The sequence below is a fragment of the Lissotriton vulgaris genome, chromosome 9, assembly GCF_964263255.1.
Source record: "Lissotriton vulgaris chromosome 9, aLisVul1.2, whole genome shotgun sequence".
Classification (NCBI taxonomy): Eukaryota; Metazoa; Chordata; class Amphibia; order Caudata; family Salamandridae; genus Lissotriton; species Lissotriton vulgaris.
Window position 1 is genome coordinate 2,390,745 of NC_141697.1, and position 21,822 is coordinate 2,412,566.

Consider the following 21,822-nt stretch of genomic DNA (forward strand, 5'->3'; position numbering starts at 1 on the left):
TGTACTGTATAGTACAGAATTTAAGATGTACTGTTTAATTTACTGTTTAACTTGTACTGTGGTCTGGCATATATAATCAACCATACCGTTTGAGAATTTTTATTGAAATGAGTTTATGTCAAGAACATTATGAATGAACTCACGAATAAGTGGTGATAATGGTGCACCTTCACCCTTGTGGCAGCTATATCATCTAAATCGCTCTCCTTATCCCACACCTCGTGTATGAGCACCGGGCCACAACAGCCGCTAGCACTCACTTCTTTAGTATCACCTAATCTAAAGGACACTGCGAAATCAGATGTCACTAGATATCGAACAGGTATAGACAAAATAGCTCGACAGCCGCTAGTTCCCAACCTTCTCTTCACCAACAGCCGCTAAAATAAAATGAAAAATCTTTTTAACAATAATTGGACTCATTATGCCCATACATCCTGTTTCGGTACGCATCATTTCCCCTTCTTACGACTGTGAGATAACTGCACACCTTTACTCAGTTACAACACAAGAATTTCTCGATATGGAACAATTCCATACACAGCTCCCCTCTCAAACATGGCGCCCATGTTTGGACAGCGAACATTTCGACATATAAATGTCTACTGCTCCTATATAGTAATACCTCCCACAGGGTCACATGTTCGTACACGAGAGACGACAACCGGGAACTGACAGAGGAGGGATACCATACCACGGGTAAGTCGTTAGGCTTCCTCCTCCAACTAGTTTCCTCTTTTACAATTAACTTCTGAAGCCCATATTACTAGGCTCTCGCGTGTCTAATGCGCGCATATACAATCTTTTTACCATCCATAGCACACCGCTACAGAGGAAACGTACCCGTTTTCTGGAAGCTTTTCTACAGATGGATCCCCTCCCGGCTACCACCTGATACGCACCCGTACTCGGGTACTCTTTCACTTTCAACCTACCAACATTTACCGCAAACATGACTACTAATGTCAATTAGAACACTGTGTTATACGACACTTCAAGCCTGATAACTCTTGCATTTTATGCGTTTCTCTTTTAACAGAGTGCCAATACTTGGAGACTTTCACCTAAATAATAAGGCGGAATTTAGCGAAAATAAGTGCTTCTTGCACGTGACTCTACTGGATATACCCTTCCAAATCAGTCACAAATCTGATTCTTAGTAACATAGTGGTAAGGACACTTTCCACTCTGTCCTCAGTTAATTTTACCACTCCGATTTTGCTAGTTAAATAGACGTCCTCGAACGTCCCCCTTTTTAATGCCTCCCTAATGAGTTTTTTCCTTTCTTCCTCTAGTCTCTCTCTTATCTACCTACATAGAACGCAACCTCGAGGTCCAGACTAGACTCAACCCATACATTTTGAGTTGAGCTTTAAGGTAAATAGTTTACCATATAGAGAGAGTCTGTTTACGTTTAGAGAAAGTTTGCTTGCCTTTAACTTATTACGGACACCGCTGATTTTCAGCGCTAAACCACACTCAGACGCTCCCGTTTAAACTCACCACCAATAATTTCACACATCACTTCACCATAGATTGCTTTCTCTTAGATGCTCCACCACCTCACAAACCTTCGGATTGCAGGACTTCTGTGTGCGTGCGTACAGTGACCACTCAATCAGACGTTATATCACCAAACCTCACCACCTTGCACTACCACTCAAGGTCAACCACCCACATCCTTGCAGTGGCACACTTCCTAGATCTCGAGCGTCATCACCAAACACACCCACTATGTGCGAATGGACACGCACGTCACTACTGCATGTTGGATGCACTCCTGTCACCATATGCAGTATTTCACAGTGATATGACGCATAACTGAATATACATATGTTAATTTTGTATTTTGTGACATATACATGTAGTCTTTGTTAATATACTAAAGTTTGCTTAATATTGTATGCCATTAGAGCCCTGAAGAAGCCCATGTATGGGTGAAACGCGTTGGCTGGTTTCATCATCTGCATACTTTATACAGCTGAAAATAAAAGACAAATAGCACTTGAATATGTCGTCTCATTGAATGTTTACACGTTGCTCTGTTCTTATATGTTGCCTATCATCTAACTAGTTTGTGGGTTCAATCATGTCCGAATGTCCCTCTTCCCGGTCCTGGGACTCAGAGGAATGGGAACCTGGGCGCCATGGACGACCCGAGTCCTTATCCTCGTCGGAGATATCCCCCTCCGATACACCCTCCCCTTCAAGGGAAAGACCGCCATAAGGGTCTGAATTTGGGGCGACCGTGTCGCAAGTTTCGCCATGTTCCTCCCCCTCTTCCTCCTCCTGGCAGGATGCGTGTTTGAGCATTCGCGCACTCTTCAGGAAGGTTTCCCTCAGCCTGTCAAACCCTTCCAAGTGCCCCGCGTGACGTTTAATGGCCTTCCTACTCTCCACTTGAGAGCCACTAAGACCTGCCTCCGCCAAACTAGGATCGCTGAACACTTCTGGGATGCTTTTGGATAACTGATCCACCCTATCCTGCAGGGGGGCCAGCGCCCTAGAGATGGTTGCGAGAGTGCATGGTACACTGCAGGTGAGTCGATGTGTAGGCCATTCCTCTTCTGCCTCCTGAATGGAAGAGTAAACATGGTCCTCAGAAGAAGACATATTAAAGAGTGTGAGAGCACAATCAACGCCTTCAAGATAATCCGGCAGCCCCCTCTCCGGTGCTCAAACAGCTAGGGAATCCCAAGCTGTCAAATTCACTCCCTAACGAGAGAAAATTAAACCACCACTAGGTGGCGCTGTAACAGCATGTGGGGAAGAAATCACCGCAAAGCGGTGTCATGGAGAGAGTTGGGTGGGGGACCGGCAACAAGCTCAGTATCCGCGCTCCCAATCGCACCTCAAAGCCGGCGGTAGCGTTCAACAGAGCTGCCCAACGGAATCCCCTCAGCGCGCAGCACACACTGCGAGGTACGCGTAAAAAGGAGGATAAAGCCTGCCACGCTATGCACGTCAGCAAACACGCTAGGAAGACTGTTTAAAACGCCTGTAACCGCTACACAAACAATATTAACACGTTAGATATACAAGGAATGTGAGGAACGCCACTTAAATGACCAGCTGTGAAGAAAGAAGAACCATGGAGACTACTCCCTTATGGTTCATGGGATATGTAGATTATTGTGTTTAATACGATGTTCTTTTAACCTGCTCTGCATAATCCTCACCTCAGTTCTGCCATGGAATTTGGGCCATGTTTAGGTTTACATGGGGACGGGGAGGATGTGGCGTAACGGTCGAGCTGCCAACTGTGGAGATGGGCTCGAACCTCGGCTCAACATCGCACTCTCCCCGACGACCCCCTTGACTCCCCCGAAGGCCCGGCCTGGCCGCGGCCCCCACTATCCCCGACGCCCCCCTGTCTCCCCCGAAGGCCCGGCCTGGCCGCGGCCCCCACTCTCCCCGACGCCCCCCCCCCTCCCTCCCCCCCCCCCCCAAGGCCCGGCCCGCGGCCCCCACTCTCCCCCGAAGGCCCGGCCCGCGGCCCCCACTCTCCCCGAAGGCCCGGCCCGCGGCCCCCACTCTCCCCCGAAGGCCCGGCCTGGACGCGGCCTGTGGAGAGGAGGCGCGCAGAGCCGAGCTTTGATTCTTCCCGCGTTGTGACGTCATCGATGTTAGGGACGTCTGATGTACCGCGTATGGTGCGTCGTTACCGAGAACGGCGTGAGTCACGTGCTGCGCGTCGTTGCTACGGACGCCGCACGGGCTGGCGCTCTGGAGGGAGTCGGACTGTACCAACGGACGCCGGGCGGGCGTGCACCGGGGTAAGAGCCCGACGGGTGCAGGCCTTGGGGTCACTGCACAGGTGACTCCCCGGGGGCGGGGTGTGTGACGTGGAGGGGGCAGCGGGACCCGCGCGACTTGGAAACAGTGTTTGGAGGCGGGGTTTGTGAAGGGGCGTGTCTATCTGCACGGGGCGTGGTTCTGGGTAGTGGGCGTGGTTCTGGGTAGTGGGCGTGGTGATGCAATGCTATAGGGGCGTGGTTCTGGGTAGTGGGCGTGGTGATGCAATGCTATAGGGGCGTGGTTCTGGGTAGTGGGCGTGGTGATGCAATGCTATAGGGGGCGTGGTTCTGGGCAGTGGGCGTGGTCTGGGTAGTGGGCGTGGTTCTGGGTAGTGGGCGTGGTGATGCAATGCTGTGCATCTCCTGCTGGGCTCTGGGTTTTCCTCTCGCGCGGACTTCACCCGAAGGCGTCAGAGGCTTCACAAAGGAACAGAACTGAAACAAGAGAACAAAATACAAAAGCAAACGTTACATTACAGGAGGCAAAAGGGACAATCGAGAGCCAACAAAATACAAGAGGAGCAAACGGTGCATTAGGGGAGGAAAAAGTGACGTGTGCAGGTTACAAAAGCGAACAGAGTACAAGTAGAGGTAAAATACTGCAATATATGGAGGGCCCTCAAACACAAGAACAAGCATTACGTAGTATCGAAAGCAAACAAAATGTAAGAGGAGCAAACAGTGTGTTACAAGAGAAAAGTGACGTGGAGTGGGTGGAGGCGGCTCTGGGTGGAGGCGGCTCAGGCAGGATGGAGGCGGCTCTGGGTGGAGGCGGCTCTGGGTGGAGGCGGCTCAGGCAGGATGGAGGCGGCTCTGGGTGGAGGCGGCTCTGGGTGGAGGCGGCTCAGGCAGGATGGAGGCGGCTCAGGCAGGATGGAGGCGGCAGGATGGAGGCGGCTCTGGGTGGAGGCGGCTCTGGGTGGAGGCGGCTCAGGCAGGATGGAGGCAGCTCTGGGTGGAGGCGGCTCTGGGTGGAGGCGGCTCAGGCAGGATGGAGGCGGCTCAGGGTGGAGGCAGCTCTGAGTGGAGGCGGCTCTGGGTGGACGTGGCTCTGGGTGGAGACGGCTCAGGCAGGGTGGAGGCGGCTCTGGGTGGAGGCGGCTCTGGGTGGAGGCGGCTCAGGCAGGATGGAGGCGGCTCAGGGTGGAGGCAGCTCTGGGTGGAGGCGGCTCAGGCAGGATGGAGGCGGCTCAGGGTGGAGGTGGCTCTGAGTGGAGGCGGCTCTGGGTGGAGGCGGCTCTGGGTGGAGGCGGCTCAGGCAGGATGGAGGCGGCTCTGGGTGGAGGCGGCTCTGGGTGGAGGCGGCTCAGGCAGGATGGAGGCGGCTCAGGCAGGATGGAGGCGGCAGGATGGAGGCGGCTCTGGGTGGAGGCGGCTCTGGGTGGAGGCGGCTCAGGCAGGATGGAGGCAGCTCTGGGTGGAGGCGGCTCTGGGTGGAGGCGGCTCAGGCAGGATGGAGGCGGCTCAGGGTGGAGGCAGCTCTGAGTGGAGGCGGCTCTGGGTGGACGTGGCTCTGGGTGGAGACGGCTCAGGCAGGGTGGAGGCGGCTCTGGGTGGAGGCGGCTCTGGGTGGAGGCGGCTCAGGCAGGATGGAGGCGGCTCAGGGTGGAGGCAGCTCTGGGTGGAGGCGGCTCTGGGTGGAGGCGGCTCTGGGTGGAGACGGCTCAGGCAGGATGGAGGCGGCTCAGGGTGGAGGCAGCTCTGGGTGGAGGCAGCTCTGGGTGGAGGCAGCTCTGGGTGGAGGCAGCTCTGGGTGGAGGCGGCTCTGGGTGGAGGCGGCTCAGGCAGGATGGAGGCGGCTCTGGGTGGAGGCAGCTCTGGGTGGAGGCAGCTCTGGGTGGAGGCAGCTCTGGGTGGAGGCGGCTCAGGCAGGATGGAGGCGGCTCAGGGTGGAGGTGGCTCTGAGTGGAGGCGGCTCTGGGTGGACGCGGCTCTGGGTGGAGACGGCTCAGGCAGGGTGGAGGCGGCTCTGGGTGGAGGCGGCTCTGGGTGGAGGCGGCTCAGGATGGAGGCGGCTCTGAGTGGAGGCGGCTCTGAGTGGAGGCGGCTCAAGGTGGAGGCGGCTCTGGGCTCTGAGTGGAGGCGGCTCTGGGTGGAGGCAGCTCTGGGTGGAGGCGGCTCTGGGTGGAGGCGGCTCAAGGTGGAGGCGGCTCTGGGCTCAAGGTGGAGGCGGCTCTGAGTGGAGGCGGCTCTGAGTGGAGGCGGCTCTGGGTGGAGGCGGCTCTGGGTGGAGGCGGCTCTGGGTGGAGGCGGCTCAAGGTGGAGGCGGCTCAGGGTGGAGGCGGCTCAGGGTGGAGGCGGCTCTGGGTGGCAGGCAGCTCAGGGTGGAGGCAGCTCAGGGTGGAGGCAGCTCAGGGTGGAGGCAGCTCAGGGTGGCAGGCCTGGCTCCTTTATTGATTTATGCATTTTATATAGTGATCTTCACCCAAAGCAGCTGCAGCGCTTTACAGGAGACATATTTAGTTACATGGAAGTTAAGGATGGTTTATGATAGATAATACAGTTGAGAATAATGACAAAGGTTGCAAATACAAGGTAGATCATTGCACGAAACAGAGTGTACAGGCTGTGGAACGGTTAAGGTTGTAGACAGCCATGAAGGCCATTGAGGTAGTATATAGGTCTGTGTCAAGAGTTGATTACAGTTTTTTTAGCTATTACAGCTGTATTGGCCCACTGAGGAGAGATGGTCATTAATTGTAACTCTGTGCAACTTACCCATGAGGAAAAAGGCAAACCATTTCTTAAGCATGCCATCAATGCCCATTCGATGTTTTAGTGCGTTTACGAGCGTACAGTGATTGAGGAGACCTTTTTTCCGCTCTTGCTACTGACATACTGCTCCTGTTAAGTGTGAACTGTGCCCGGGGCCCTGCCTACCCGCCTCCCACCGCCTTACTCCTCATACTATCTCGGAGTCGGGCCGCCGAGCGGAGCGTGGGCGGGGAACACCAAGTACAATCCCCAGCAGCCCTAGCGGCATCCACCGTCAGCTTCTCGCGCCAGGAGGCGCTTTTAATCAACGTCACCCCCGTCTCGCGGGACGCCGGGCGAAGCCCGGGCCAAGGACGGGCCCGTTTAAGCCCGTTAAAGACCGGGTAAGCCTGGACTGGGCCACCCTATTGACATTTGCATCATTGTATCATTTTCATTGTCTTCTCATCGTTGTATACCTGCTGTCATTGTGTCATCCCCACACTTTGGCTTTAATACCCTGAGCATGTCACCTAGAGGTACCAGAAGTAACAAAGCACAACGTGCTGCTCAGACTACTGGCCCAATCGATCAATTTATTTCTAGTGCAAACGACGCTATTAATCAAGGCGTACTCCTGTTGGAACGGAGGATTTCGCAGGAATTGGCTATGGCTAAACGCTCCTTGTTGAGTTTATTAGCCGCAGTCAAAACTCCATTGCGCCCCTTAAAACCTGGCGCATTACTGGAAGAACACGCTGACTCCCATACAGTCCCATGTACTGTGGACCTGTCAGTATCCCTAGAGCTATCAGCCTCACAGCCATCACAGTCATCCTTGCCATTGGAGAGAACTCCGGCCCTTTTCATAAGCCCAAGTAGGGACGACTCCACCATAGCTTTAAACAGGGGTTTAAGGGAGGGAGCGATACCCAAGAAAAAAAAGAAACCTAAACAAAAAAAACAATCTAGCAAACAGACTCAATCTCTGACCATCTCAGAGATTTACACCTCTCTCATGAAGTATCTAAGCCAACAAATGTGCAAATCTTAATGGTCCAAACCTCCCCTGGTATTCAGCCTTATTTAACTTTTTTCCTATCTAACCACGAAAAATTTGTTCTAACTAGGTTTTGTTTTAATTCTTTTTTCCGCCTTGTTACCTTCCCCATTGAGTTAAACTGGTCCCATGATCTGACCAATTGTCCGTGTGATGGTGTATCATCTCAATCTACCATTCACGTAACCTTGTTCTGCCGCTTCTACGAGGAACCCCATAAGCGCTGGATTATCCCACTCCTTCGACTAATGGGGTTGAGAACCTGTCGACCAGCTTATCTGGCACTTCAGTTACCAGACTCACAACATGTTGCAAAATGCGTAGCTCTTTTTTTAAAATCATGTTTGAAAATACGTTGTAAAATTGGGTTACCGTCTTCATGATCCCATGTTTATCTGTATCAATTTGTAAAAATGGTTTTATCAAATGTTTTTAAAATGTCATTCAGTTTGACTTGTATCATAACACTGCGTTTTAAATTACACACTGAAATTTTATGATGTACTTTTTATGATTTGCTAAACGCCAATCGAATAAAAGTTTTTTGAATTGAATTGACCATGTCAAGGGTTGATGATAGATCGAGAAGAATCAAGAGGGAAGGATTGTCTGTGTCTACAATTCGAAGAACATCGTCAACCACCTGTAATAGAGTGCTTTCTGTGCTGAAGCTCAGATTTAAACCTGATTGGAATTCATCTAGGAGGTTGTTGTTTTTTGTGTGTTGGGCAATGTGCTCCGCTACACATCTTTTAATGATTTTTGAGAGGAATAGCAGGTTGGAGATCAGGCGATAGTTGTAAAGGTCGTTGGTGTCTACAGAGGTTTTTTTTTTTTAAGGACAGGTGTGACTTGTTCAGTTTTGAGGCAGACAGGAAATGTTCCGATGGGGAAGCATGTGGGAGTGAAGGTATTTTGCAGTGTCACCAGGGATTGCGTCTACAAAGTGGTTTGAGGGTTTTATTTTTATGATAATCTTGAGTAAGTCTTCCTCTGTAACAATAAAATAGTTGCCAAGTCCCACCCTCGTCGCCTATTTGTAGTGAAGATATCCAGACAGGAAATGAAGTTGGATTAAAGTATTTAATCAATTATAAGGCAAAGTAATACAACAGGTGGGAGCCAGGGAAGCGATGTATACAGTCCCAACAGCTTCACCAGAATGACTCATACAATGGAATAAAGATAGTAACATCATTCTAGCATTCCTATGCACGAGCTATTAAAGCAATACAACAACATAACACATATCACTCACGTTGGGTCACAGGGGAGAGAATGCCAGGAACTCTCAGGGAACCCGTTAAAGCGGCAAAAAATGAAGTATGAAAATATATTGGAATCTGGCAAATATTCTTGCATATCAACACAGAGTTTTTTAGTCATCCAGCATTACTATGTTATGAATCCTGAGTATAACTTCGAAGCTCGTAAATGATTCCTGTGCCACTATGAGCAGTCCCGTGGATGTAAAATGTCTTCATGGCGTAACGTGAGATATCCCAATGTCCTGTCTAAATCAGAACCCATGTATAAATGCAATTCCAATACAGCAGCAGTAACTACTTGGTCTCCTTGATTCCTTTCGCGTGAGCCAGCCAGGAAGTGGCAGGGCCCACCAACTAAAGGAATATAAATATGCGCTTCCATAAACAGCGAGGAACAGCTATCCCCACCGGCTTGACAAGTGAAAATGTGGAACTAAGACACGTGGCGTGCAGCGCGCCCTCAGTTCACGCTACAAATAAGAATTGGGGAACCGAATACGTCAGTTCGCAATACATCCTTACCCCCACCACTCATCTGTGGTCAATGGAAAACGCAGAGCTATAGCCTGACGTGAAACGAATAATTAGCACTGATCATTAGGCGGAACTGCCTTTTAAAGATAACTCTTCCCCCTTACAAGCCACTATTAGCTCTTCAGGAATCGCTTGTGATCATTGAGAATGTAGTTCCTTTATCTCATCCTTATGGTTGTAATGGCGATTGTCAGTGCAATCACTCCCCTGTTGCTTGATGCAACGTACTAGTTCTTTCAGACTTGTTATTTCATTATAATGAATTGCCGTCTGCGGGTCATTGTTACAGTCCAGGACTGGCCTTTGTCCTCACTGAGGGTTCCTGGCAGCATTCGTTGACCCAACATGCATATCACCCAGGACTGCCATGGCGCAACAGTAACAGTGCCTGTACTGTGGTGTTGATGTTTGGGGTTCATGGTGTCCGTATATCTCTAGGAAATGTCTTCCATGCTGTGCGTTTCATAACCATGTAAGAAGTCAGAAAGCATTTACTAGATCTTATGGTCTCGTATATTTCTCCTCGCGCCATCAGCTTTTCATTCTCTTCAATGGTGTCTGATTTGAGCTTTTACGCCTTCATAGGTGTTTGTGGATGTCGAGAAAGGTATCTTCGCTCTGTGCCTCTAAGGCCATATTCCTGTGGCTCTAATGTTCATTTGACTGTTTTTGGGGTAAGATAAGCGGAGGGTGAGGGAAACCCCTGAAATAGTAGTGCTAGTGACCTATGATCTGCTACAGCATTTAATCTGTGGCCATACTGATACAAATGAAAATACTCATGACTCTATTGATGGCATTTGCCTCCATAATTTGTAAGTTCCAAGCTTCCGTTTCAGCCAAAGCTTATCCTGCAAATAACATCAGACCCACACATTATGTTTTGGGTTTCGAACATGAGAGCTGCATCCCACATAAGCTAATTTGCACCTGTAATTCTGTGACCTTGCCACGGCTGAAATATTTAAAGATGACATCTTGCGGTGGCACATCTTGTGTGGCTAAGAAGCTCCCTCCAAGATTCTTTGTCCATGACCACGCAATGTTGTGTTTGTTGAGATCCTGTTGCAGTACTGTTACAGTGACCAAGTTGTAGAAGAATCTCCCTAACTGGATTGCTGTCCATACAAAACGGCTGGTTAGTGGCATTCTGAATCAGACTGACTGTGCAAATATCCTACACATTCATTTAGTCACCTACAGCCCATCACTTACGAAGACATCTGAAGAGCTCACTTTTTTGAGCATTGTCAAACCACGGTTCAACAACCTTTTAAGGACAGATCTCAGCTCATTGTGATGCTCGCATATGTAACGGAGGATGTTACTTCTTACATTAAGGACCCTGATTTGTGGAGCAGATTTTTTTTGCGTTGGTCTTCTGGAACACCTCATGACTGACAAAAAGGTTAAACTGTGTTGCTTGTACATTCTAGGCCTAGCATGAGTGGAGAAGGCAACGGGGTATCCGCTTTCTTCATTCTGTTGGTGGCTTTTGGAAGATGACCTTCGAGCTTTGAAAACTTCTTCTCGCCTTCGATGTGCCACTTCCCCTTGATAGGCTCGAAAGGAGTCTTATGTCACTGTATAACCTCACAGCTCCGAGTTGCTATGGTTTTAGGGGGACAACCATTGGAGAAACATAGTGGATAGTTCCCTCCACCTTCACTATCATCCCCTGTGACCATATATAGAACTTCACTGTTCTGTAAAAATGGATTTGTTTCGACAACAATGTCCTCCAGCCCCATCTTGCCATTCCCCCAGAAAAGAATCCATACCTTTGCTCTGCTACGTTTATGTGCTTGAATTTCTAAGATGACTAACTGGGTTCTCTTAGAACTGAACATTGTGATACCTACAGGTTTCTCTAATTTAAATGACGGATCAAAACCTTATTGATGAGCGTTTGAGCAGAATTTTATATATGTTTACAAAAGAGGTACAACCTAGAGGTGATGAAACTACTGTTGCATGACATTTGGGCAAATTCTAATAGGCAAACATAATTAGATTTATTTCAGCAGAGGCTGATTATTGTTCAGTATTATTTCCAGAAAGGTATATGAGTGAAATTAAGTTCTGGACACTGATCTTTGATGAGTTTAAAGCCAGTAGACTAAATTTGTGATAGGAACCAGGATGTAACATGGACATAGTCTGCAACACTGACCTCTTCTCTTATGTCCTTCAAGTACGTAGCGTATCTGTTTTAACCTTTGCTTTTTAAAATTCCTTTTTTGAAATTAATATTTACATGATCAACTCTCTTCAAGTTAAATAGAGAAAAGATGAAAAGTGAAAGGAGGTGGTAATGTTGGATAAGAAAGAAAGCGGAGACAATGATAAATATATTGTCAAAAATTGCATGCATTTGTAGCAGAAAATCTGTAAATTTTTAACACCTTAGCTGCGTGTAAACATTTCTCCCCAGTGCTGCGCTGTCCATTAGAACTAGTGCTGAATGGACGTTCAATGGTCGTGCGCAGCACTGGGGAGGTAGCGCTGCTGACGTCCATTGGCCGTCAGCAGCACTTAAGGGGTTAAATAAACTAATAATGTACAGTTATACTTATGTTTATTGAAAGCTTGCCCTTATACAGTAAAAGTGAAGATGTTTGATCCTGAGGGAGCTATTAAGAATATCTTGGTGCAGCTGAAGCACTGCATCAACAGAAAAATGTGAAAGTATGTACTGTGAAACAACGTGATCCCTTGAGAAATATTCAAGGTGTAACAACAAGAGAAATCATGATTATAAAAACAGTGTGTAAAAAAAACCGTAAACGGTAAAAGCACCAAATGACACAGAATTTTCATTAGCCAAAAATGTTTATTGAAAGGATGTCTAGGTAGACTCTGGTGTCATTCTATTGTTTGATATTTCATATTTGGTATTTAAAAAAAATAATTTTGTAATAAAAGAAGAAAAGGGGATAAAAAGAGCAAGTGATAACATATTCTACAAGACAGACAAAAGATGAGGGTTTATTTTGTGTTTCCTAAAGCAGGCATCCTCACTGATTTGTCAACAGGATCACATCACTGCATCGTATCAAGATGCCATAGGAAAGCACGAGGGCACAGAATGCACCTCAAGAATAATGGCTAATCAATTCAGCCATTTCTCCCTTCTGTCGCATGCACTGGCAAATATGGAGCCAGTGCCCAACATGCATGAGAGCCAATTCATTCCACCTCCAAATCCTCACTGCATGCAGTGCAAGCTTTCGTCATCATAAGTCAGGAAATGTGGGTGCATGTGGCACAAAACCACCCCAGCGTAGACCTCACCAGCCTCCATAACAATCTGAACACCCGTTTTGTTTCCAATCAAACTTCTCCCAACAATATCTTTTCCCTGGTACAGGGGTGTGGAATTTATTAAAATATCTACTTGTCCATGGGGCAGGTTGCTTCATAAATCTTCTTGTCCTGTAACAAAATCCACTTGTCCCTTTGGTGCCATGTGGTGCAGAGACAAATTATGGCAGCAATCTCATTATATTCAAACTCTTATATAGCCACTCTGATTATGCCATGGCTCATACCATAGTAGTGTTTGAATACTAGCAATCCCTTTATGTTGCCACGTTTCTGCAAATCTACATCCTGGGACTGAAGGTAGTGGTAAGCAATAGTTCCAGGTTTGGAATGCCCTTTTGAGTCTGTGCAAACCTACTAACCTGCATGTTTTAAGACTTTTCAACAACTCTTCTCTAATCTTTTTTCAACTGAGAAATGTTGGACATTTCTCATGACAATGGCAGATGTAAAACTTCTTCCAGAGTTGGGAAAAAGTGGTTGAAGGGAAAATGAACTTGCAAACACTCAGGTTTTCACATAAGCAAATCTACACATGCATATTTGCTCATGATAAACTGCAGTTCACAAATATTTTCTAGGAGTACAATTTCTTGCCCTACTTCTGTAAATTCTTGTAAATTTACGAAAGCCATATAGCTGCCCTTAATGCAAGGACATATACCAAGGGTGCACTTTTGAGACTTTTTTTAATAATATGGCCCCTAATTTGGTCTGACGATAACCACACCTTTTGTGTTTATTAAAATTCTCTCTTCCTCTCTCTGTATCGGCTGGCTTCACCGTGAATGACAGCATTAAGCTCTTTCACAAGGAGCGTATTGGCACAAAAAGTAGTTTTGTTCAGTGGTAGTAACTAATGTGGCAGTGTGTGTTTTTTTGAGACCACATTTTCTTTGCATTTGCCAATGTTTGTTATAATGGTGAGGGCCCGGCAGCTCTCACATCGATAAGGTTGTAGAAAAACCATGCCAAAACAAGTCATGTATAGGCAAAACTAAAAAGCTGACCACTCATTTCAGACCTAATGACTTTGCCAATGCTTGTTTATTTTTATGTTTCCCATAATCTTATTGAAATTGGTAACACTGATTTTTCAATATGAATATTTTTGCGAAATACTAGCATGCATCAACACATTTTACTAAATGATACTGCAAAGAAATGGTACCTGAAATTTCACAGTAATTTAGCAAAATGTTTTTTTCCTACTTTCATTTTTTTGGAACATTTCATAAAAAATATTCGTGTATTGCCCACAGGCCCTCCCTGCCCTTCTATCCACCTTACCGGTCACCTATTATGCCCTCAGGGCGGACCGCCCTTCAGGCAGAGCCGGGGGGGGCGTGGCGGTCATCGCACGTACCGCTCTTCCCTTTCAAATTTTATCCTTGCCTGACATTGCGACCACCGAATTTCTGGTGATTCGCACAGTCTCCACCTCTCCCCCCCTGACCTGCTTTCTCACCTACCGTCCCCCACAGTCCCCCCTACAGTTTCTCCCCAACTTCTTTTAGGTCCTGGCCACCATTACAGTCAACAATTCCTCCATTCTGCTCCTTGGCGACTTTAATTTCTGGCCCGCCGACCCCGCCGAATGTCCGTCCTCGAAGGAATTCTCCGAAACCCTTCACTCCCTCAACTTCATATCCCATGTTCACTCCCCCACCCACACTAAAGGTCATGTGCTTGACCAGATCTGGTCCCTGAACTGCCCTGTGGAATCCCTTTCTATTTCTCCTTGTTCTTGGTCTGACCACCACCTGATTTCATTTCTCCTTCCCATCCACCCCCCAGCTAAGCCCCCCCGGCCCAAAAACACCTGGGTCCGATCATGGGGCCGTGTCAACCTTGAGAATCTCTCCTCCCTTCTTACCTCTTCTCTTCCCTCTCTTCAGGGCCTTACCACCGCCTCCCAGGTTGATGCCATAGATCAGTGGCTCTCCTATGGCCGCGACTCCGTTGCCCCGCTCAAGCGCATCACTTCTAAACGCAACAAGGACGCCAATCGGTGGTTCAATAAAGAGCTTAAGGCCACCAAACTAACAGTTCGCCGCGCGGAGCGGGCATGGAGGAGAAACTATTGCCCCACTCTAAAACTGGAATACACCAACATCCTCACCCAGTATAAAAAAGACATCTTGGAGGCCAAAACATCATATTTCTCCTCCAAATTCCTAGCCGCGGAAAACCAGTCCAAGGAGATATTTACCATCGTCCACAACCTGGCGTTCTCGGACAGAACTACTCTCAAGCCGGCCCCGTCCGAAGAACTCTGCCTCTCTCTCAACAATTATTTCATTCACAAAATTGCCACCATCAAGGCTAATATCCCTTCCCCTCTTTTGTTGATCCCCAATGTCCCCCCCCTAAGGGTGCACTCACCACCCTTCCCCCTATTACTCGGGAAAGTCTGACCTCCTTGGTGCTCTTGGTCAAATCTGGCTCCCCGCTTGACCCCTGTCCCGCTCACATTCTCCGCCATATCTTCGTCTCTTGCCCAGACCCTCTCCTTCACCTCCTCAACAGCTCTCTTGCTCAAAGCATAGTTCCCAACCCCCTGAAGTCCGCGGTAATTGTGCCCATCTTGAAAAAACCCGGGGCAGATCCTTCTGTCCCTGCCAATTTCCGTCCCATCTCCCTCCTGCCATTTCTGGCCAAGGTGCTCGAGCGCCACGTCACCCGCGCTCTGAGCTCCTTTGTGGAGAAGCATGGAGCTCTTGCCCCCCGCCAAGCTGGTTTTCGCCCCGCACACTCTACGGAGTCCGTTGTCATGTCGGTCCTAGACACCCTCAGGGAGGACATGGACACCGATCAGCACCAGGCACTTGTGCTCCTTGATCTCTCAGCCGCCTTTGATACGGTGGATCACACCATCTTACTTTCCCGTATCAGGGCGGCGGGGATCGGGGGGACTGCTCTGGTCTTGCTATCCTCCTTCCTGAGCGACCGCACCCAGGCCGTTCGCCTGGGTGACTTTACGGCGGACGTCCGGAAAGTTCAGTGCGGGGTCCCCCAGGGTTCTTCTCTTTCCCCCCTCCTGTTTAATCTGTATATTGCCCCCCTGATTTTCTCTCTTCAACAGATGGAGGTCGCCGTATTCAACTATGCGGATGACCTCCAGCTTGTCTTCAATCTTTCTTCCCCCTCTGCTGTTCTAAACTTTCAATCTGTTATGCTCCATATCAGGGACTGGATGAACCACAACCACCTCAAACTCAACCCCGATAAAACAGAGCTGGTGTTGACGGGTGGTTCATCCAGCCCCTGGTCCCCTCTCTTTTGGCCCCCCTCTCTTGGTCCTTCTCCTGTCCCCTCCTCCTCAGTCAAAACACTAGGCATAAAACTTAATTCTCAACTCACCCTTCACTCCCAGGTTAGCTCTGTGGTATCTTCTTCTTTCCTGTCACTGCGTACTATACGCAGGGTGTCCCGTTTCTTCACTTTCTCTGCCCTTAAACTCATCATCCTGGCCATGGTGGTGTCCCGCCTGGACTATGGGAACGCCCTGTATGCCGGTATTCCTGCATACAGTTTGCGTCGCCTACAACAGATACAAAACCAGGCGGCCCGCCTGGCCTTCAATCTCCCAAAATTTCACCACTCTACCCCACTTCTGAAATCTCTTCACTAGCTCCCCGTGCGAGCCAGAATCCAATTCAAGCTCGCATCCATTACTTTCCTGGCCCGACTTGACCTGGCACCAGCGTTTATCTCCTCCGAGATCGTCTCATACGTTCCCATCAGGAATCTTCGTTCGTCTTCCCTCCTCACCATCCCACGCTTTCGGAGAAAGAAGTGGGGAGGCTCTAAATTTGCCACTCTTGCCCCTACCCTCTGGAACTCCCTTCCCCTTGAACTCCGCACCATTACCCTCTACCCACAATTCCGTAAACATCTCAAAACCCACCTTTTCAAGAAGTCTTTCGAATAATTGCTCCTTTTGTCTTCCCTGCCTTTAAACCTCAGATCCCGTTAGCTATAGCGCCAAGAAACCGCTGGTATACGTGCGCTCTAAAAGTATTTTTAAATTCAAATTCAATTCGAAAGCAAAGAATCATTAATCTTGCTTTCAAGCGTCTGCACATATTTGCATCTAATCTGAGAGCATTATGCATAGCCTCATATTGCTAAACTTTGAAACCGCGAGTACACATTTTTATACTGGAACTACTGTCAGTAGTGCAGTAAGAACTTAGATTTACTTTGAGCGCTCACCCTAATAATAAAGGCTTTGAATTAGTGAACCATAAATACCAGTTTGAACAGCATTAACACATGCACACAAATATTAACTAAACTGCAGTCAGTACCCTTCCCTGGCCCTTAATGTGTAACTGCAAACTGGCAGCCAAAGGGTTTGTGCAGCAGGGGTTTGGGCCTACTTGTCCCAAGGACAAAATACACATTAAAACGTGTTGCCCTTGACCCCAAACAATCTGTCCTGTGCATTGGCCTATATGAATTCAACATCCCTGCCACTGGTAATATGCTTCAACATCGTATCTGCATGTTTCCTCCAGGCTTGGTTCCATAGCTGTCCCTTTGCTTGTTCTCAGACTGTTTAATAACCAGATACAGATGAAGCTGTTCTGGAAATGTTGCACCCGTCACAGTTTAATTGTAAGAAAGTAGGGACACCAAAAACCTAGATCATCTTCACCAGCACAGGAGCAATCTACACCAGACTTCTTGGCAAATTTATAGTCCACATTCCAACCTCAGATATTGTAAAGAACGAGCATAGGAAAAACACATACTTCATAATACTTTCTTTTATTCTTTACAAGTTTAAAGTATCACTTTAGTCCTTCCGACTAGTTTGGTTTTGAATGCGTGTTTGATAAAACCCATTTAGTTCATCTTGAGGAGTCTGCACTCAAGCTGCTTAATGTTATTCCCACTTTTTTTCCTTTTAGACTTCCAGTGATGGATATTGTGAAAGGGAGCCTGGATGAAATTTCAAGGCCTGCTTCGGTCTCCAAGTCCCGTTCTGGAAGCCGAGCTTCCGCTGCATCTTCATCAGAGAAACCAAAGTTGAATTTGGTTGCCCTGTCTTTGGAGGTGCTACCCCCAGAGCCAGGACTCTCAAAGGTAGACTATCTTAACTTCTTTGTGAAAGGAGGATTCATATATGTAAAAACAATTGTTGCTTGGATATAAATTTACCGTAAAGATATGAAAAGACAGGAGACTTTTGGCAAAATCGGAGCAAGTTGGCTTAAATAAACTCAGTGGGCGGGAGAGTCTTGACAGAATGAGTCCGAAGAGAGTCTCTCGGTGTAAAAAGCTTTTGCCGGTATTATATACCTCTTGTGAGGTATAATAAAGTAATTTCTGCATTCCTAAAAAGCATCTCAATCATAAATTAGCGAACTCGAGCATCAGATAAGGACACAGATGGCTCTTGAGCTCGGGTAGAGTTAGTGTGGGCCAGTGTGTATGTGTCCAGATGTCCGGCTTGAGGAGCCTGTGAGCTCTAAATGTGGATGTCATGTCCTGATTGGCTGAGTGCTTTTATCTACATTTGGTATTCAGCTTTCTGGTATTTCTGGGGAATGCAAGCCTTCGTCCTAACGTGTCCTATTGTGGCCAGTTGCCTCAGACCTTCTTGTGGTGCGACTCTATCTGTGGGATCGATCCGGGTTTTCCCTGGGCGTGCATTTGTCTGTTGGTTAAGAGAGACCCCACCTGTGACCTGTTATTCTATTGGCGAGGGTGTGGGTGGCAGGATCTGCCTGACTACATATCTCTGACTTTTGGTTGATGGGGAAGTCATCATGGGTAAGTCCGACAGCAATGACACAAGTTAGTTGAAACTTTGGAAAATAATATGGCTGTCATTGGTATCATTTTTATCAAAATTCTCAACATTGTGTGTACAGTTGTTTTAGCGTATATCAATATTGTCTTTGCAGATATTGGCATAGTTATGCATTCCTAAAGCATGGCACACATCGACATTGCTTTTACTGGTAACAAAATTGTCATTTGTGCAGAGATTATGGCTTACATTGACATTGGTACTGCCCGCATCGTCGCTGATGTGCAGGCATAGATTATGGAATACATTAACATTGCATTTATGGGCATCGACATGCAGGTGCTGGTTATGCCCTATGTTGACATGGCATTTATTGGTTTGCCGTTGTTAGATCTGGGGACTCTAGTTGGCAAGGGTATTCACCTTTGTCCAAATAGGGACCCTTACTTCTAAGTCAGGATAAGGGGATTACACTCCTTAATACCCCTGCTCACCCCCTTGGTAGCTTGGCACGAGCAGACAGGCTTATCTCAGAGGCAGTGTGTGAAGCATTTGTGAATATACACAGTAATACAGTCAAAACACTACAGATGGACACAACACAGGTTTTATAAAAATAAGTATTTTTTATATAACCTTAACACAAGACCACAAACGACAAAAATCCACAATACTACACTTAAGGTTGCTTAAAATATGATTACAGTCTCTTAGTTCAAGTTGTTGGTAAATGCGACAAAGTTCTCAAAGTACCTGGATGCGTAACGCAAAGGGAACAAAAGGCTCGCAAAAGGTGAGATGCGTCGGTTCCGTGACCCGGGGGAACGGTTGCGTCCTTCCTCAATGCTTGCGCAGAGTAGGGGACTCGTCGTGAGCCTTACCGGTGCGGAGGTGATGCGTAGATTCTCGGCTTGCGGGCCCGTTTCAGTGCGCAAGATGGTGCCTTGATGCGAGGTGATGATCCAGTTGCGATGCGAGAAGATGGCGCCCTTGATGCGGCGATGCGATGACGATGCGATGACGCCCTGGCAGCCTTGTGACAACTCTGTACTTTTGAGCCGCGACAGGCCCTGCGACACGCTTCTCCGGTGATGCGATGGCGACTCTCACAATGGCGTCATGCTTCCCCGGTGATGCGACAGCAGACAGCTTCGATGAACACACGCTTCCAGGGAGATGCGGCGAAGGCTCGCTTCTCCGACGTCGCAATGATTTCAGCTACGGCTGCGACACGCTTTTTCTAGGAGCCTGCCCAGGGGAGGGAAGATACAGCTCTGGAGCACTCTGTTCACATGATTCCCCTTCTCCTTTCACAGTGCAGGGAAGAGACATCAGACAAGCCACAGGAGGTGGAGCCAGCATTGTAGAGGGAAGGCCCAACCCTATTCAGGTCCCAGGTGCACTCCTCCCTCCCATCTGGATGAAAATCTCTCTATTCACCACTGGGCTGTCCCAGCCTGTCTCCCGGAATTCCCCAGCCCTGTCACACACAAACCCAGACAAGGAAAACACAACCCAGCAGAGGCAGGCTCAAATGGTTAGGCAAGCAAATACCTTCTTTCTAAAAGTGGTATTTGCAAACACAAAATATTAAAATAAACTTTACTAAAAGATGTATTTTATTATTCTGAGTTCAGGCATACTAAATTCAAATTTCTACCATGTTCCCTGAGTCAGTTAGGATTATAAGGATGTAATAATCTTAACTGCCCATTCTGGCCTATGAGAACAGGTAGCCTTCAATAGTGAAAAACAAAAATGGCTGTAATTCACTATTAGAACATGCTACACACATCAGAGCATGTCCTACCTTATACTTACAATGCACCCTGCCCTTGGGCCTACCATATGGGTGTCTAATATGAAGCAAAGGGAAGGTTAGGGACTGGCAATTGGGTGCACTTGGCCAAGTCGACATGGCAGTGCTAGGCTGCACACAGGCCTTGCAATGGCAGGCCTGAGACAAACTTTACAAGCTGCTTCTGTGGGTGGCACAACCAGTGCTGCAAGCCCACGAGCAGCATTCGACTTACAATCCCTGGGCACACATGGTGCACTGTACTAGGGGCTGACAAATAAATCAAATAACCCAATCATGGAATCCAATCAGTATATCAATTTAACATGGGTGGCACTTGCACTGTGGCACTGATTAGCAGTGGCACAGTGCCCAAAGCATAAATCCAGCAAAAACATATCAAAACAGAGGAGGCAATCCATCAAAAATGGAAGGGAGACTCACACGATTGATGCTAGGTCTAACAGCCGTTGTTGGGCCTGCACATATCATGGTATTCATTGACATAGTATTTACCTATTCCGACACTCACCCCTCACCCCCCTCTAGTTGATTCTTCGACTACTCTATCCTCCTCGTATGTCATGATAGTTATATTACTCGAAAAGTGTGTGTGTTTTTTTCTTTTCCCATAGCTATGTGAATACTACCTAATTTGAGGACTGCGTTTTTACTGAAGGAAACGCCCACTGAAAACTGGCATCAGTGATTTGAATAGTTTGAACACCCATAGGAGGATCCCCAAAAAGATACTATACAACCAGACGTGCTCCAGGACACCTCCCTCATGCCGGCTTCCTGATGATGCAGTTCTTTTGATGGCACAAGCTTATGTCCCATTGTCCATGTCACTTTTCAGAATAAAAGTACAACAGGAACCACCAATCTTGGCACACAACCCCACCCTCCATCGCTATCATAAAGTCTAACACGTACTGATGTTGCATTACCATAAGGTGGATGGCTCTCAGTTCTTCCTTGATAGCTTTTAGGCCGACCTCAGTATCATTAATCATCTTAAGCAACTCCCACCTGATTATTTTCAACCAGTGGGCGTTTGCCTTTGTTTGGTTGATGAAGAAGGGTATTGTCCCTCCGACATTTACTTGAGTCTCTGTGAACAGTCTAAATTCCCCTAGAATGTCCTAGTACTGAGCCCAGCCAAAATAATCAGCAGTGCTTCTCCTTTGAGCCTGATGCAACAAATTTGTTTTTTTCTGTAACAGATGTGGAGACAACTCGCAGATCTTGTCTAGGGATGACCAGTGTTGGGATGTGTATGGCCACGAAGGTGCAGAGACCATGCCATCTGGGGACGAGCTGGGTGTAGGCAAGGTTGCCACATTGCCAGTAGAAATCCATCAACATGGAGGTTCACCATAGACATACGTAGACATCTGGGTCTGCTTGGTAATAATGCTGTTTTTGCATTCATTTTTAGGTCTCGGCTAGAAGCGCGCGAAGCGCGTTCTCGCCAGAGAACTATAGTGATCGATTCGTCGGCTGGAGCCGACAAGGATTGGAGACAAGAGCTGGCCACGCGCACCACGCGCAGCATTGAAATAGCATGGTAGCGTCGGATT

General features: G+C 47.8%; 1 protein-coding gene across 1 annotated transcript in view; it reads left to right on the forward strand.

Moving 5' to 3' along the window:
- The first annotated feature begins 3,743 nt into the window (after positions 1 to 3,743).
- Positions 3,744 to 21,822, forward strand: part of FSIP1 (fibrous sheath interacting protein 1) — an 898,930-nt gene continuing 880,851 nt past the window's right edge. Inside the window, exons 1-2 of the mRNA XM_086936904.1 lie at positions 3,744 to 3,776; positions 17,597 to 17,771. Coding sequence (XP_086793030.1) covers positions 17,607 to 17,771 — 165 coding nt within the window. The 5' untranslated portion in view covers positions 3,744 to 3,776; positions 17,597 to 17,606. The remainder of the gene's footprint in view (positions 3,777 to 17,596; positions 17,772 to 21,822) is intronic.